At 37.7% G+C, this 16,373-nt stretch overlaps 1 protein-coding gene across 4 annotated transcripts in view; it reads right to left on the reverse strand.

Moving 5' to 3' along the window:
• Window positions 1-16,373, reverse strand: part of LOC131675389 (anaphase-promoting complex subunit 1) — an 896,320-nt gene that overhangs the window by 631,198 nt on the left and 248,749 nt on the right. For all 4 annotated transcript variants that reach the window (XM_058954365.1, XM_058954368.1, XM_058954359.1 and 1 more), the window contains exon 7: window positions 12,952-13,306. In XM_058954365.1, the coding sequence (XP_058810348.1) occupies window positions 12,952-13,306 (355 nt within the window). The remainder of the gene's footprint in view (window positions 1-12,951; window positions 13,307-16,373) is intronic.

Here is a 16,373-nt window from a genome sequence, read left to right on the forward strand (position 1 = left end):
TCGTTTAATTGCAGATCACTTCAAAATCTGGTTTGAAAAAATATTTTATCCCCATGTAGGCCATCACTTAATATTATTACTTGATTCTTGGAGTGGTCATTGTGACAAAGTTATAGAAGAAACGATGCTACAAAATGAAATTATTAACATCAGAAAAATTTCAACTGGAACCACAGGAAAAATACAAACATTTTATGTCTATCGATTCCGTATTTGGAAAAACTTTGTCCGAACATTTTCTGATAATGTAATGTTAATGGATCATGATATTAATTTACATGTGAGAAATAAAATAATTAAACTTCAATCATTGGTTCACAAACAACTGTCTTCACCGAGATATATAGATTTGTTTAAATATTCCTGGTATAAAAGCGATTACGTCAATGAAAACCCAGATAAATTTGATAATCCTATAGATTTCAGTTTTGGAAAGTCTTGTGCAACACATTGTGATATAGAAGAGTGCACAAACATTGCAATTGTATGATGTGGTTGGTGCAAAAAAGCATTGTGCTTTAAACACTATTATGAGGACTACCATTATTGCAAAAACTTCGTAAAATAATATATTTAATGCTCAATACAAAAAATGCACTATGACAAAAGATAAAAGATTGTAGATTATTATTATTATACTCTAATATTATAAACAAAAATACATTATAAGTTAAATTTACAATAAAGGAATTTCAATAACATTCTGATAACAATTTCTACGGAAATTATAAATCTGCTTCACACACATTTTATTGTTTACAAACTTAGGAATTTGAGGTAGTTTGATTAAAAAGCACAGGCATTTAGCCTATTTGTTGTTTAGGGGTTTAGGGTTTAAGGCTCTTTAGTTCACATGTACAGGCTACAAAGATCACATATTTGTAAACAAGTTTTTATGAAAGTTAAATTAAAATATAATTAAAGAATATAACGGAGAATCTCGGCTAGGCCGATTTCGTCCGTTTGGCTCTCGTAAATGTCCGTGCGCCGCGCTGAGCTGAGAGTGTGTGCGTGTAGCAGGCATACTCGCGCTTGATTTTTGTTTACGAGGTGTGACGGCTGGAGCGATCGAGATGGCACAGAAGAAGAAGAGAGACAGAGTGCTCTAGTTGCGGATCATCGTGGAAAATTTAGAGAGTATCTGCTAGGCTTTGGGCAGAGAAAGTTGCGCGCACGGATTAAGTCGAAGTTAACGGTTTTTCGAAGTTGGCCCCGCGACCTTGTCAACGTTTTCGTTTTCGGAGACAGGCCCGTTGCGCGGACGAGTATTAGAGTGTGTGGCTGGGTCACGCCCAGTCGTGTCCCGAAGGATACCCGATACCGGTGCGTGTGGTTAACCGGCGGGGTGCGCGGGTGCGCGTGTGAGCAGTTTTCGATGTTGTTGCAGTACAGAGTAACCGAGAGGCAGCGGAAACAACAACAGTAACCAACGAGCGAATAACGGATTGAGGCAGTAGTATTGTAGAGAGAAGGAGAAGACGAATAAGAGGACAAACAGTGACGACAGTAAACACCAGCGAGGCGGTCGGCGACAAGAAGCGCACCAGTGACGTCACGCTGCAAAGCGTTCTAACCGTCAGAGAGGCTAAAGGTCGAGGTCAGTACCATGTTTTCTCTTGTTTCTGTCGCTTGCATGTTTAGACGCCAGCTAATGGGTGATAGCACGGCAGATCTGCTGGCTACCCCATTGATGAAATAACGGCGGAAAGTGTTTGTCGGGTATTATTGTAATAATTGGTTTTAAAAAGGGAATCGGCAGGCTGACCAGCCATCGATTCACCTTCGCGTTCGCGTTTGTTATTATGCCGCTTGTAGCATTATAGGCGTGAGATCGCCGTCTTGTAGTTGATTGTTGACGATTAAAGGATTCGTGTGTTAATCCGCTGTTGTGTTTACTCGCCACTGTATCACTTCTCATCTCGACTTCGAATCTATGCGTTTAACGTGGTTGTACTCGACGAGTTATTCAGTCGTGGGAACGTCTTTTGTTTCCCGAATCCCCAAATAAATAATTTGTGCGGACAGCCTGAGCTATCCAGGCAGGAACGGTCGCTATTCTCCGTTACAAGAATAAAATCAGCCGAAGTCATTTCTGCTTGAAAAACGGGTGACGTAAATAAGTTCTTATGTCTAATTTAAGATTAAACAACCGGAGCTCTCAATATTGAGTGAATTGAAGAAGAAGACGTAGGATCTGAAGAAAGACCATTATCAGTATCTAAATCAGCGGACACTCTTCCAATGATTTCATCTTTTTCAGAATCACTGGCGAGCTCTTCGACACAAGAAGAGCTTAAAAATTATATGTTTAAACATATTCGTTGCACTTACAATGAAAAAATGTAAATTATACTACTTTTCATACTATATATAATTAAATGTGATATATATTTTTTCTTTTTATCAAAAATATAATTCGAATAAAAAATATCAATGAGGGATTATTAAATTTGTGACGTCCTTTTAAAGGGGTTGATAGCATAAATGTAACTATGTGTGATATGAGAGTGGGTTCACTCTAGTATTATAAAAAAATTAGCGGATATCCTTTATGGATGACCCCATATACTCAATTCAAGGGAAAAAGGTTGTTTTCCCTATTCGTTGGACTCATAGACTTCTACGTCTTAGGCTTAAACTAGTAGCTGCTGGAGCGTGACGAAGCTGTTTTGATTTTTATCAACCTCTTTTTAAAGTTCGAACGCATATTAACTATGGTTAAGATCACCTAGTTATGCATGATCTATGGGAAAAAGCAGGTTAGCACTTGTAAAGTAAAGAGAGAGATACGTATGACGAGGGTATTTATATTTAGCAGGACTTGCGATTTACCGATCTTGTCGCTTAAGTGGAGAATTGTTATTCCGGTTCGAGCGGCCAAAATACCAGCTCATCAACTACTCCATCTGCTCACACATAAAGTCGTTATTCGCGAGAAAATCACAGTCGTAGAATTTAGAAGGAAGTGCCGGGTCGATCGCAATGCAAACATCAAGGAAAAAGAAAGAAACAGCTCCGTATACGTATCGGTCTATCTGCCGCGTCAGTCGAAAACAGGAAGGGTTAAGTCATGCCTCCTTACTTTCACGCAACATCCCGAGAGCCACATGATCGAACTCAAGCTCATGAGTCACATAAGTTCTCTCTTATCTCATTTCAGTCCTCTCTCTCTCATCTACCCCTAACATCAGTTCTTAAAATAATTAATCACAAAATAAAAATATATCATCATAAAGTGTATAAGGAGACGGGAGAGAGGCATAAAGGAGTACAGTTCACACATTATACTATGTAAGGTCCTAATATTTAAAAAGATAGTTATATTTAATTGAAATATAGGTCTACGCTTTACCAAATTGGAAAATTCTTTACAACGAACTTTCTGAAAAATGAAAACGTGTTACTTTTGCAATTTTTTTATTGAAATGCTATAGCGGGTTAACAATGTTAAAATTGCATAAGACTGAATCGTTATCGGAGATGAGTCATTCGAAAGAGCATATTTGGAGGCTCTCTCACCTAAATTTTCAGACCCCTAGGTGGCAATAGAGTGCCACAATCGTAAAAAACGGGTTTTTGTGAAAATAATTTCTCCTGCTTTACTGTTTACTCCAAACATTCTGAAAAAATTCATGGATATTAAATTTTTTACTACAAAATAGCCCAATTTTTTTCAGATTTTTTGGATAAAAATCAGAATCAGAAAAAATTATTGAAATTTTCAATGAGTTTTTAGGTTATGAAGGTTATATTTGGCTAACATCTACATAATAATTTTTTATGTATTTTTTGCCGTACTTTCGAATGCATTTATTCAAATTATTATATTTTGACCGGAACATGCTCAAAAACTGAAAAAACCGTTATTTTCCGCGTTTTTCCCATGTTTTTAGCACATAACCTCAAAATTAGATACTTCACTAGGTACTAAAACACCTAAAAATACTCCAGGACTCTTTTTCTGTATGCAATAATACCAAAAAGTAGTTTAGAAAAATTTTCCAACTCCTAAAAATTCATAAAGTTAAATATTACTTCCCTGGAACTGCAAAGAGCCTATTCAGCCAACTTCAAGTACAGAAAAACTCCGTATCATTTTGAAATTATTAATTATTATAATGAAATAATATCCTTGAGTAAGTAAGTATATAATTATAGTAGAAATTAAAATAATGTTTATAAAAAATATAAATATGTGCATTCAATTTGTTCATGAAATGTATTGTCAATGTAAATGTGATAAATCCATATCAATTAAAATTTACAAGAACTTTAACATTATCAATTTTAATTACAATATTATTCTTAATCTTCATCACTATCTTCAGTTATAACTGGATCAATATTTAAGGAGGAAAACAAATCAGAAAGAATTTTTGCTGGTCTAATAATTTTCGATTGATATCTAGCATTACTGAGATAGTATATAACTGCTGCGATATGTGAGCAAGAGCCTACAGTTCGTAATCCGTTTGCACAGTCGCATGAGTGTCGTAGAATACCGCTATAGCCGATTGAATTAGGCTTGTATTCAGCGGAGCATTTATAGGTCATACTATTTATATGCCTTGATCTTACTAATACTTTAATAATATTTGGTTTCAACTTAACATACTCCAAATTGATATTTTGATTATCATCCATTAATTCAGCCAGATAACAGACGGCTTGACCTATTTGATAGGTACCTGAAAAAAAAATCTTAAGATCCCGTTCAGTCATCTCCGGAAAGTCAGTTATTTCATTTGACGTTAGTTTAGTCATAGTAGTAGATCGTCTAGACTATCTGGCTGTCACAACTTCTGATGCCAAAGTATTTTCATCTTGATTACATTTCAGCATTCTTTCAATAATTATGTCTTGCAATCCATCTTCATCTTTATCGCTGTTCAAACGCTTTCCAAAACGGTTGTTGAGAAAACAAGCGATTCTACAATATGCGCCAGCTTTTGGTAAAAGCTTGTTATCCAACTGCTGGTGGAGAAGTTTATATTTTTTCCCGAGAATACCGTGAACGGCCTCTACTACCCATCTCAATTTTGTAACATAACGAGATTCATTTGAGTCAGATGTTGTCAAGTTGGGCCTTCTCCCTTTCAAGGCGGGCATAAGAACCCTATATCCAAGACTTTCTAAATAAGGTACCACATCCCTAAAACCTCTATCCACAATACAAACATCACCTTCTCTCATGATAGTTCTTACACCATTCGGATCTTCCATCACTTTTTTCATAATACTTGCATCGTTTTCCGTAGCTAAGAACGGACCAGGAACATCTACGACGAACCCGTTTGTGGTGCAAATAGTAAATGGCTTAATCAAAGGATATTTCTTATGACCTGAATATGATTTCCGTTGATAGTCATTATTTTTACTTTTTTGATGACGTAAATAAGTACCGTCAAATACCAAAGCAAGCACGTTCGTTAAACTAAAAAGTTTTTTTAGAAAAATAGAAGTATGATCACGAATTAATTCTTCCCTTGAGATACTTTTTACTCCAAAGAATATGGGCAAGATGTCTTTTTCATATGAATTAATTACCGATTCGCAAAAACCTGAGACTTTTATTTCATTATCTATTCCAAAAATAGAAGAAATAAAATTATTCGATGATCCAGTCCGTAGTTTGAATAAAAATATGACTAAAGCTTGTGTAACGTCCCTAGAATGTGATGATCTCATGGAAACTAACAATTTACTTAACTCTTGTAATTGATTATCAGAGAGACTTGTAAAAGAAAATAATTGTTTCTCGCTAAGCTCTGATGATTTAATTTTATCTAAGAATGTTTGCGACGTTAAGTCTGATATTTCATACAGAAATAAACATATTTCATCTGCAGTTAAAAAACTTGTGTTACAGTATACTTGTATTAATTTTAATTCATCTTGGAAAAATTATTTTTTGATTAAATGTTTGGAACAAACGCGATTGCCATCTGGAATAAAAATTTTCAATTGATTGAAACATTGTAATCTTGCATTCAATGGCACAAGAATCAATTTATTTATATCTTTACAGACACAACACACGCTACGAGAAGCAAAAGTTCTTTTAAGGGGTAGCTCAACAGTAGGTTTTATTTCTTTAGGATTATTTAATTTTACATCGAAGACACTTCCCGAACTCTGTGAGGTAGGTGCTTCCTGAGAACTCGTTGGCTGACTTTGATCACTACTTGATGGTTGATCTTCAACTTTAAATTTTTTTGTACCAAAAAAAACAAGTCTTCTACATTTATCACAAAGTTTAGATCCAACACTGACATTATCTATATTTAATTGTTGAAGAACAGCTTCAACTTCACTTTCTAAATTAATAATCTTTGATTGTGTGGCTGTCTTACTTAGATTTTTTTTGGAGCAATTGCAACATTGGTCAGTTGCATCAAAATTATCCATATTGTATGAAAAAACTGAAATGAAAAAATTGTAAGATTTATTATGGGATTATGCAGATTATTAAAAAATTCATTGCTAATTTTTAGAGAAAAAGGTGAAAAAATCTATTAAAGAGTCATCCTTGGTAAATATTTTAAGCATTTATATAAGATCTATGTCTACAAAAAAAATCACAGAATTGACATAGATATTATTGTAAAAAAATGGACGAGTGGATTTACCACATAAAAAGAAAAAAATTTTAACGTAGTCAGACAAGCTACTCAAAATTATGAGGCACCCCCAATTCCACTTTATTTTATTTACGATTTTTAGGTTTTACAGAGCCTTGGAGTTTCGAATTTTTTAGTAGTCGTTCCCAATATTTTTTTTATTCAAAATTAATGTCTTTATAAACAAAAAAATCTCAATACGATGTAGGTTTGAATCACTACAGAATTTTTTTGCAGATTTGAATTTAAAAAGTAATATTTTTTGTAACCACGTAATATCGTCGATTTCGTTATACTAGAAACACTCTACAAATGTTGTATCAATATATCATGGCATAATTCTTTCTTCCTTATATTTTTTCAACTTTCAAGTTCAATTGACAAAAATTTCAAATAGCTATAAAATTGTTCAAACCGCTCACAAATATCATCTAATTTTTATCATTCGAAAATCTTTCATTTATTGCATTTAAGGTCAATTTTTTCAAATACCTCTATTATTTTTGAATACATAAGTCGCAGAAAAATACGTTTTCTATCAGTTTTAAACTAATTTGTTTTAAAAACAAAAATATTTGGGATATTCCAAGATTTTTTTAACATTTTTATGACCCAAACGAGTGAGACGTTTGGCGAAAAATTCAAGAGTAATTGTCAGTCCGCAAAAGTATAGAAAGGTGGTGGATCTGTAATAATTTGGGGTTGTTTGTCGGGAAAAGAAACAGATGACCTGCATTTTGTAGAAGGTACAATGAATAGTGATAAATATATCAATATTATGGTAAACTACATGCTTCCATCGAAAAAAATAAATTATCATATCATGTAACTGGCTGCCGTTTAGTCGGTAATCCTGTAAACGTACCTTTATTCGCGACTAGACGACGCCTTGTTATCTCTGTGCTCAAAGCACAGCAACCTACCTTGCCTCGGAGTGCGCCTGCGCAGAGTCTCCTTACTATTCCGAGTTGGGTTCCCCCAACCCGCCGCTTGGCGGCGCTGTCACCCTTACTAGTAGCGCTCGTGCGGCCGCCGCTGGAACCTAGGTTGACGATTCCCGCCTATCGATATTTTCTTGACTCGTGCTACGCTACCGGCGCATTCGAATCAAACGTAAACAAATACTGCCGCGACCTCCGGACAAAGGAAAGACACAATAACTGAAACTCGTTTAAATAAAACTAAGGATTGATTTATTCAATAAAATCAATGACACGGGGAATCTGCCGAAAGTCTTGCGCACGCTCGCGTGAATGACAATACACGCTGAAAATGAGAGAGAGAGAAAACCACGGACGCCGCGAACTAACCGCTCGCGCGCAACAAACAAATTCTTCGCGCTCGCTGCGCGGATTCGCACGCTTATAACAATAAAAGGGATGGTGCACCTACCGCAAGGACGATGAGGATACGGTGGCCAACCGTATCCGATTAACACGCTGCTAATACGCTGCTGCGCTGCTTGCCGCACCGCCTAGGTTACTGTTGCTGTCGTTGTTGTTGCTGCTACCGCCGTTATTGCTGTTGCCACTAATGCTGCTGCTACTATTGCTGCTGCTGCTATTGTTGTTGCTGCTGCACTAAGCACTCAGCACACCAACGTTCGCACCTCCGACCTCGCACTTCGCAACACCAAAGCGAAAACTTGAACGGCTCGGGAAAACGGAGGTTAGGTCAACGCACTGACTGAGTGACACAGTCATACTGCCGGTCGGAGCCTCCCCTCCCGGTCATTGCCCCTACGCGCTCTCTCTCCCTCGCGAACCGAACGCGGCTCCTCTCGTTTAGCCGCTCATTAACCTCGCGCGAGTCTGACGATTTTCAGTAATCGTTGCAATCATTATATAGTTATAAATGATAACCACAAATGTAATATTATATTTCCTTCAATAAACTTCATCAAAAATGACGTTTGCCCTTCTTGATACCCAAAGACTGTAAAAATAATATGTGTAACAGGCTGCCGCCTGGCCGCAAACCACGGGTAATAATAATCTTAAATATGGCCAGACGGTGCTCTGGTAACTGTGTGCTCCTAGCACACTTACTCACTTTGTCCCGGTGTGCGCCTGCGCCGAGTTCTCTTACCGATCTAACCTGGATTCACGATCTCTCCGCCAGGGGCGCTGGTACGCCTGCTTTCCAGCGCTCCGTCGGCCACTGCTGACAACTCGGTTGGCGGGCAGCTTCTCTCATTGCTTACGTGATCCGTGCTGTACTACCGGCGCGTTCAAATCAAACGTAAACAATAACACCGATTTCGAACAAAGGGAAGACAAAATAACGAGATCGTTTCGTGTTAATCTCTAACCACTTTATTAATTCAAAACTAGTATAAGGGAGGGATTTGCCGAGAGACTCACGCACGCTATTTCGATATGACAATTCAACCGGAGAGAGAGAGAATGAATATCGGGGACGTCGCGGACTATTCGCACACTCACTATCGATAAACTCACCGCGCTCGCTGCGCGGGATCGCACGCAAATATCAACAAATAGTGCAGTGCAACTACCGCGAAATCGAAGGGGATACGGTGGCCAACCGTATCCGTCTAACGCTGGACGACGAACTGCCGCTGCCCCTACTTCTCCGCCGGGGCTGTCTCGTTGCTGTTGATGTTAATGTGGTTGCTCTCGTCGTTGCCGAGGCCGCGCACGTTGAGCAGTGCGCGCACTCGGCACTTTACTCGTACCAGTTATCAACGGTGTCGGAGCCACACACGTTGCGCAGTGTGTGCTCGTTTCACTGCACTGATTGTCGTTGACAGTTGTTAATGCACACGTTGCGCAGTGTGCACCCACCTCCACACTCACTACACTGTACTTAACTCCCTGGACCTCACTCGCAAACAAAGGACTCGTTGTTGCCTCTAACTCGTATGCGATGTAGCCAGACTGAAGGACACAGTCATACTGGCTAGCTAACTCTCCCCTCCCGGTCATTGCCCCTAACGCGCCCTCTCTCTCTCTCTCAAACCGATCGCGGCTGTTACGCTCAGCCGCTTAGTAACCCACGCGAGTCTAAACGATTTTCGGCAATCGTTGCATATGAAAATGTTGAAAAAAATCTTGGAATATCCCTTTTTTTTCTTTCAAAACAAATTAGTGTAAAATAAATAGAAAATGTATTTTCCTGCAATTTATATACACGACATTTAAAAATAATGGAGGTATTTGAAAAAAATTAATCTTGAATAATACGATGAATTTTTAGTTTTTAAGATAATTTTAATTTACAAAAATTTCAATAAATTCAAATACTTACTTATATACTGAAAATGACTTCGTTTTCTAAATTAATATAATGCTCTCAAGTACGAGAATAATCTGTTGCGGAGGTAGCTTTTGCTGCTGCGAGTGCTGCGGTCACTCAACGGTCATCGTACGTGTCAAACGGATGGCGGATGAATGGTCGGACTATAGTCTATAGTCGAACGTACCCACAGAATATTCGCAGAGAGCGAGTACGGACCTCAGAGAAAAACTCAGCATGAAAAAACCGTCAAATATCGTAATTTATTGAAATCAGTTTTAATATTATAGTCATAATTTCTTTAGATAATAATAGTAATATTAATCATAATTATAATAATTTATATTATACTATCATACATGATTCATGAAACATCTATCCTCAGTAATTTAACTAAATATCTCATTTTATTTAAATTTTAAATATTGCAACGGTAGTCGATTCAATTAATCGAACCGTTCGCGATTCTGATTTTCGCGCGTTAGTTCTAAGTATTGAGAGAGAGAGGGGGCGCGCGATCTTTTGAATTAGCAGTTACGTCTCAGCTGTTACTTGTGTAGTACCGCCAAAATAGTTTAGCACAGTGTTTCACCGATTTGCCAATAAATAGTTTACTTGGATTTTGGATACGTGTGCAAGGGTGAGCGAGGAAGCAGCGACAGTAGCAGCATCACGGAAACAGCAGCATAAGCAACAGCTAATATACAGCAGATTTGTGATCGAGGCAGCACAGCTGATTCTGATCTGAGGAGCACCTTTAATTTGCTTCAACAATTACGGATGATCACCGTAATTGCACCGCAGGGTAGGTGCACCTCCCTTAATTACCGCGTGACAAAATACATTTAGTATTTTGTTCAACCGTGTTAGCGTTGATATTTTTTGTATTCGCGCCGAGCGTAGGATCGCGCCAAATTTCGTATCTTCTCTCTCTCTTTCTCACCGAAAGTTATTTAATTGTAAATCCTATTCGCGTGCGTCAGTCTTTCGGCCCGACAAAGACTGTAGAGATTTTTATTAATAAAATCATTTAAACTTATTCGCCGATTTCGTCGTATAATTTTTCCTAGTAGTTTAAACAATTGGAAAAAGCTTAGGTTTTAATCCTATTATAGCTAGGGGATTAAGTGGATTAGGAGTAAAGTCGCTTACACTTCAAAATCATCGTGTGTCACAAGGCACGTGACTTAAGGTGAGTTCAACTCCGTTTGATCGAAGACAACTAAGTTAAATCAGCTGACGTTAAGGTGAATACACGTATTAACATACGTGTTAACGGAGCGGCGGTTTGCTCTGCATCGTGGGAGTTTGCTCTTAAATAAATTTCTCAATTTGCAGATTTTCCCCCCGTTACAATATCTATAAGGATATTTATTTATGAAATGTTATCAAAATATAATTCATTTTTCAATTTTTGTTTTTTCACTTTTTTTGAAAAGCGCCTAACGGAATTCTTCAATTTTTGCCTTGAATGTCATGAAAATACAAACTTGAAATGGATCCACGTTCAGATTTGAGGTACATTTTTGTTCCATTTAAATAGTCAGAAGCGAACCGTCAGAATCGGCGGCCATGATTGAGCTAGATGACCAACGATTCGTTATCATGCGCAGTAGGTTTACGTAGGCTCTTCTGAGAGGGAGGGGAGGACGGAAGCCCGGTAGTGCCATCGAGTGAGTGGGTAGGTCACTAACCAAAAAGTACTTTTTCTGAGGCCGACCTGTTAGCTCACCGCCTGATACTGAGCGTTTTTTCGGACGACTTAGTAGGTCGTCGAGATGATTTGATCTAGCAGAAGACAACTGATGTTATTGTGCTAAAACGTTCTCATAACCTCACAGTAGTAAATTCAATGTTTTTTTTAATCATTAATGTGTAATATAATGTGTTATTATATTAATGTGTAATCCAAGTATGCAATCTCACAAGTTTTATTCAATGAAACTATGAATAAAGGGTTGTACCAAATACGTATGACTAAGTACGATAACTATAACTTGTGGATCACAAGATTGTCAATATAATAAGAGGCTCATTAAAAAAATGTCTAGCTTATATTGTTCAAACTATTTTAATTCAAAATGTTTTATAGCTTTAAGGTTTGAATAAATTTTAAGCAACAAAAATGTCTCAATCATAAATGATTGGTCTTGCTCTTTGCAGTTACAGGGAAGTAATACTTGACTGTATGAACTTTTAGGAGTTGGAAAATTTTTCTAAACTACTTTTTGGTATTATAGTACCTAGTGAAGTATCTAATTTTGAGATTATGTGCTAAAAACATGGGAAAAATGCGAAAAATAACGATTTTTTCAGTTTTTGAGCATGTTCCGGTCAAAATATGATAATTTGAATAAATGCATTCGAAAGTACGGCAAAAAATACATGAAAAATGATTATGTAGATGTTAGCCAAATATGACCTTCATAACCTAAAAAATCATTGAAAATTTCAATAATTTTTTCTGACTCCGATTTTTATCCAAAAAATCGGGCTATTTTGTAGTAAAAAATGTAATATGCATGAATTTTTTCAGAATTTATTGAGCAAACAGTAAAGCAGGAGAAATTATTTTCACAAAAACCAGTTTTTTACGATTGTGGCACTCTATTGCCACCTAGGGGTCTGAAAATTTAGGGGAGAGAGCCTCAAAATATGCTCTTTTGGATGGCTGATCCCCGATAACGATTCATTCTTAGGCAATTTTAACATTGTTAACCCGCTATAGCCTTTTATCAACTTTTTAATATTTAATTCATTTTTTCGTGCATACATCACACTTCAATAATAAATTGCAATGCACTTATAAGTGATACAAATCCAGTGCGAGACAGCGAAAGAGGCGAAATTAGTAAGATATAATATAAAATAGCATATCGTATTTACGACTGAGATGACCGATTTATCTATGATGTGAATTATTATGCCGTACAATATTCGTTCAATAGAGCTATATTTATTATATAAATATTATGCACACGAGATGTTTAATATAATTAACGTTTTTGAATATGTATTATTGCATTTTTAATACATTTTTTGAAATTATCATAAATCATAAAGTAATATAATTTACTTGAAAGTCCGAGGATTCTCTGTCCAAACATGCTCCAAACACAATTCAGGTTTAATAGTTGCTGTCAACATGTAATCTGAATATTGATTGTTTCTTCCATCTAATATAATATCACTATGTTCTGATGGTCCTGATGAAGTAGCTAGTATTGCTTGATGTGTTTTACTATACATAGGATAGCAGGCAATAGATGAATTATTCATTCCAGAAAACATAGGATTCGTCGGAGATTGACATCTTGAAATAGTAGCCATTGGACTATGTGATCTTGATAAATGTTGTGATGAAAAAGATACATTAGCAGAACAATTAGTTGTATGCGATGTTCGTGAATAGAATGGACTACTTGCTGTTCCTATAAAATTGAAATACATATTATTTAATTTTATTTTTATTTTATTAAGATATAAATAATGGGTACCACATACATAAATAATAGAATTCAATGTACTTTAAATTTGAGAAGTACCTTGAACGATATCTTTATAGTATAGTATAGTAGAAATCTAAAGTAATGAAAAGACTAACAATGACGTGTAACATATTACGTATATAATTGAAAAGTTCGGCCCTTCTATTTCTATAGGTTAAATTTATACTATGGAAAAAAGAGTTCATTCACTTACAAAGAACGTACCTATTCCTCCGCCTCCGATTTTGCTGCAATTTGGATACGTTATAACTTATAGAAAAATAAAAGATAAGTGGTTTTTTTTTATCGTCGGAAAAAGCAATCTAGGGTGTGAATTGTATTATATTATTGTGCAGTAAAAAATGAGGTTGAACGGTTGAGGTATTAAATCATGCACATAAGAATATGCACATGATCATGAAAAAAATATAACCAGTGCTATTATTTCTGCACCGATTAATTGTACACAGAAAAATTCGAGGGCCGTTAAATAATCCGTGATTTTCAATAAAAAAACACTATTTATTTGAATAATTCCAATTTTTTTTTTCAACATAGTCATCTTTAACTCTATACATTTATTATAGCGAAGTTTAAGCTTTTTTGTGCCTTCTGAAAATTAATTCATATCAAACTCCTCAAAATGCTTATTTATTGCAGCAATTACAACTTTGTGGATGAAAATTATTACCCGCAAGCCAAATTTTCATGGCAAGAAACAAATAATAATCGAATTGGCCAAATCTGGAGAATGAGGAAGTATTTCATAGCGTAATATAAATAATTTAGCTGTTGCAATGGAACTGGTGTGAGCTGGTGCATTGTCGTGGTGGAAATAAACTTTTTTTCACTACATGGAATAGCTTTTCCTTTAATATGGCATCAAATAGGTCTAATAAAAAGGCATCATATTTTCTTGTAATAGTTCTTTCACTTTGTAGGTAATCGAATAATATTATACCACTTACGTCCTAAAAAATTGTAGACACGACTTTTCTTCGTTTCTGGCATATAATAATGAATCCATGTTTCATCAACAGTAAAGTAGCATCGCAAAGAGCCCTTTGGATTACGTTGAAACATGGTTAAACATAGCTAAGACGCAACTACAAGAGCGCGCTTATTTTTCATACCTAAAAATTTATGGAAAATGTTTCATATGCATCCTATTGAAATGTTTAAAGCTTCACTAATCTCACGAATATTCAATTAATTATCGGCAAGTACAATATTCTGATGAGAGCAAGCTGTGTGCCAGCATTTTCGTCTGCTCTTTCTCTCTCGCTCTCCTCTTTACTTGGCTCGGCAATGTAACCAGCGTTGGACGCATATTTGTATTATGCCTAACTGGTGACCTTTTATATTTTTCCAACCGCCGAATATTGCCGAGCACAGCCGAGATGGCTCAAAGATAGGGCGAGAGTGCGGCAGTCAAGAGGAAGAAAGAGAAAAAGAGCACACGTATGCATACACTGACAGGTTTAGATAGGCGAGCGACAAGCGACCAATCAGCGGTTTGTCATACGCCGCCGAACAAGTAGATCAACTGGCAATAGAGAGGGAGAGCACGCGTTAGGGAGTGACCATATGCTGGGAAGAAAAGAAGTTAATTCTACCGCCTTATACAAGTAGTTAGTCTTTCCGTCTTAGTCCGCTCTTCCATCCGTCGAAGACACTTTTTCGTCAAGAATACGATTTTTCTTGACCGGTTAGTCTCTCTGGTAGTAAAAAGGAAAAGGAAGGAAGCCAGTCTATGAAAACTGCCACCATAGTAGATAAGCAATGTATGTCCTGGGAATATACAAAGGAAGCCGCCAATGTATAAGGGATATATATATATGTTCTGGGACACAAAAAAGGCCACCCGATGAAGGTGTCCCGGTATCGTGATAATTTGACTCCTGTTTATCCGCCAGTTCGAGAGAGTGTACCCCCTCACCCCTATAGAGGTTGTTAAGGTAGTGTTATGACGGGGCCCTGGCTAGAATAGCCAGCCCTGTCTGGCTCGCGCTCTCTCTCTCTCTCTCTCTCTCTCTCTCGCAGCCGCGCTCCTTCGCTGTTGCCCTGGCGAGCGGTTGAAATTATGAACCGATACCGATGCTCGCACCGCTTTATTTCAGGACCAATACCTGAGCCGGGCATCGTCGTTAGGAGCCAATTGGGAGCGAGAGCGGCTGCGGCAAGAACAAGAGAGAGAGAATGACGCGTCGCGAGTAGAGAGTAAGCGAGCGCGAGTGAACCGCGACGATCCGCCCGCGAGAGCGAAGCCGCCGGCGTCGCTCGAGCCGACGCGCGAACGATTAGGAAGAAGAGCCGAGATTCAGAGTTCGAGCCGAGATTCAGAGTTAGACGGATCGTTTGACGGCCGAGCGTGCGCACGTGAAAGAGAGCTAAATTAGGCAAAGAAGCAGAGGACGATTAGCAAATACTAGTAAAGAAAGAGGACTTTCAACGACTATAGCATCGAGGAAGCCACATCCGAGCCTGCCACGAGCCTGCCAGCAGTCCAGCAGTATTTTCTGCCTGCGGCGGAATTACCAGCATTTCCTGCCGGCAATTTCAGCAACAGTTCCTGCAGCGGTATCAGCGGCGATTCCTGCCAGCAGCCTCACCATGTCAGGTCGTCTCTCTTTCTCTCTATATTCGCGAGTGCGTGACACGTCGGCGAATTGATCGAGATCTTCCGCGAATACGACGAATTCCACGATTGTAACGAGTCCCTCCTTTGTACACTCTCAAATTGATTGTACCGTGCCCCCGTGCGATTGTCCGCACGAGCGCAGGCACGCGACGTTGAGGACGACGCGTGAACTCGCGTCGTCGCTCTTTATGCATTAATTTCAACAAGTATATTGAAAATGAAACATCAAAGAATGGTTGATGAGTTACACAAACCAGAACATCGAAACTACCCTCGTCGAAAAGTTGATGTACGCGAAATAGATGAGACATGGCAAGCTGCTCTTGTTGAGATGCGAGGCTATTCCAGATAGAACAAAGATTTTCGCTA

The sequence above is a fragment of the Phymastichus coffea genome, unplaced genomic scaffold, assembly GCF_024137745.1.
Source record: "Phymastichus coffea isolate CEN01 unplaced genomic scaffold, Cenicafe_Pcof_1.1 PCOF00001, whole genome shotgun sequence".
NCBI classification, from domain to species: Eukaryota; Metazoa; Arthropoda; class Insecta; order Hymenoptera; family Eulophidae; genus Phymastichus; species Phymastichus coffea.